Source organism: Panthera leo, chromosome B3 (genome assembly GCF_018350215.1).
Source record: "Panthera leo isolate Ple1 chromosome B3, P.leo_Ple1_pat1.1, whole genome shotgun sequence".
NCBI classification, from domain to species: Eukaryota; Metazoa; Chordata; class Mammalia; order Carnivora; family Felidae; genus Panthera; species Panthera leo.
In genome coordinates this window covers 118,487,566-118,490,120 of record NC_056684.1, presented here as the reverse complement: position 1 = coordinate 118,490,120, position 2,555 = coordinate 118,487,566, and the positions used below count along the sequence as shown (strand labels likewise).

Sequence of the window (2,555 nt, the reverse complement as noted above, 5' to 3'; positions counted from 1 at the left end):
GCCATGATTTTCTACTAGTAAGCGGTCTTTGAAATACTTTTCTTCTCACCAGTGATAATTTATCAGTAGCTGTGGATGACAGCAATAGTGCCTATTCTTACCAGAAGCCCCCAATATCTGTTTTAACTTTCTGGAAAATTCAAAAGTATATTATTGCCATTTTTCCAGACTCAGACATGGTCCTTTCTGGTGAAGACGGAGTGATACTACAATAACTACTATCTAGGTTTGCTAGTTAGAGATGAAGAGGCTTATGTCATTTTCCCCAAGACTCCTGGGCTCAGTTTTACCTGTATGGAATCCAAAGGGCAAATCGGTGCCCTGTCTTAAAGGGAAAGATGGAGCTATTTTCTTAATCTCCTCTCTGAGAAAACAAATTTTGTCCAAAACAAGGAGCCAAAGAACTTACTGGGCTGTCTTGTTTATTTAAAGGGAAAACAACTGAAGCTCTGAATCATGTGATAGTTAACTTTAAAAAAAACCAAAAAAACAAAAAACCCTTTTAACATGCTATCGTATATTCCATAAACAAAGAGAGCAAAGTGGCCAAGTAGAGGTGGATGTGACAAGATAGTACCTCAGCCTGGGCCAAGTAGGGATTCAAGTAATTTATTTTTTTGCAGCCCAGTGGCAGAGAGTCTCTTACTCAGGTTGCTAAAGGGAGTATGCCACAACAGAAATGACATCACTCCCTTCTCCAAAGCAACAAGGCATCTTGAAAGCTCAGCTTCTTGGTGAAGTTTTATGGTTGGTGGCAGGGCTTAGTTTATCCATGTGAAAAGACAGCTGAGTCTGGGATGAAAATTCTTCAAAGGAAAACCCCTTCTCAACAGTCATACTGAAGAAATTTCAGCCAACACAAAATCAAATTCACTTTTGGGAGAAGTCCATCCCAAAATTTTATAGTGGGAAGAGAGGTAGGTACAGTTACCCAGCCCACATTCACTGCTTTCTTCCTTGTCTGGATCAGATGTAGTTTGAAGAGAAGCTCTCCTACATTCATCTTCTATGTCAGGAAAGATGAACAGAGGCCAAAGCGGGGTCCTGTCTTTCACAGATTCATTTTGGTTCTGGCAGATCGTGAGCCATAAGCATCCTGTTCCCACTGTGTGCACTCTGGGATCAGACAGGGCTGCTCTTCCAGGAGTTGACACCCATGCTCATGGCCGTCTTTCAGTTAAATCTCCTTGGTTTAGTAACTGTAAAAGATTAAAACCAAATCTGGAATAGGCTACCACTGAATAATAGGAAAAATAATTCATACTAAGGAAAAGGTTTAAGTGGGAGTGGGGAATGCACTACAGGGGTAAGTCAGGGGTATCTAGTTCCAAAGCAAGAGACATACGTAGACTGATAGATCTCTTTCGTATCCTGGCCTTGGGACAGCATTTTGGCCTCTTCGTGATGCTGGCATTTTCACTATGACAATAAGGTATCCCGAGTCCCTAAGCCAAACTATTGTTTGTGTAGTCATGTACTCACTAGTCAGTGATGGAGGCATGCCGAACTTAACAGATATATCAGAAATGGTGGAATCCCAAATCTCCTGCCAGGCAGCGTTAGTCCAAGTACAGGCTGAAAGCTCAAGCAGAAGAGGAATGGGAGGCTACCCCAGTGAGTTCTATACGAGTTCCCACTCGTAAGGAATCCAGGGATTCCCAGGGTCCAAAAGAATGCCTTCCCTATGATGAAGGGAGAAAGCCTGAGACTCCAAGAGGGTGGCAGGCAAAACAGACTTTCTACCCTACACTCAAGGCTTTCTGTTGAAAGTGTTGTTCTGTACAACAATTGATGAAACTGAGTTCCATTTTATTATGAAAATGAGATGGGAATAACACAGTGAAATTCAGAATAAAAATGGCTTAGTAAAAATATAACCAGATAAATTCTTGAGCTGGGGATAGATTTACTTGGTGATCTCAATTTGGGTAAAGGTAATTTATACGGTAGAATTTAATAATATGGAATTTAAAGAAATTTAAACAAAATTTAAAGAAAAATGTAAAAACTTAAACCACAGATTTCATTTGATGCTGTGTTGTTAGGATGTAAGAATGGTGTCTTTTAAATCCAGGTCAAGATCCAGATATTGGCACTCAAATTAGCAATGGCACTTGATGAGAAATCTTAAAGAATTTGTAATTTGTTTTTTTCTTTTTTGGAAGACATTCTGATTTATTGAAGGCTGGGTGGCAATCATTTATACTGGTTCCTGTGTTCGAGAATATGAGCTCAGTGTGGCTATAGAACCCCACTTGGGATGCCTTTTAGTCAGTAGAGTTCCCAAAGCCCTGGGGTCCCAATTGGGCCTGCACAATAAGTCCTCTGTCTGATTTGCAGAAGGCTGGGTAACACTGAGGGCAAATAAAAATTGTTCAATCTGAACCGTATGAATAAGATGTGGTTTTGATATATTTCCCATAATTTCTTTTATTTTTTAAGAAGAGTTGTGTTTTTTTGTTTTTTTTTTTAAGTAGGAGTCGTGTATTTATTTATTTTTAAGTAATCTCCATGCCCAACACGGGGCTTGAACTCACCACCCCAACATCAAGAGT

At 39.9% G+C, this 2,555-nt stretch overlaps 1 protein-coding gene across 3 annotated transcripts in view; it reads right to left on the bottom strand.

Moving 5' to 3' along the window:
* Positions 1-405: 405 nt before the first annotated feature.
* The window catches only part of ZNF410 (zinc finger protein 410), a 49,637-nt gene continuing 47,487 nt past the window's right edge, over positions 406-2,555 (bottom strand). For all 3 annotated transcript variants that reach the window (XM_042943737.1, XM_042943738.1, XM_042943740.1), the window contains one exon: positions 406-1,199. In XM_042943737.1, coding sequence (XP_042799671.1) covers positions 1,161-1,199 — 39 coding nt within the window. In that variant the 3' untranslated portion in view covers positions 406-1,160. The remainder of the gene's footprint in view (positions 1,200-2,555) is intronic.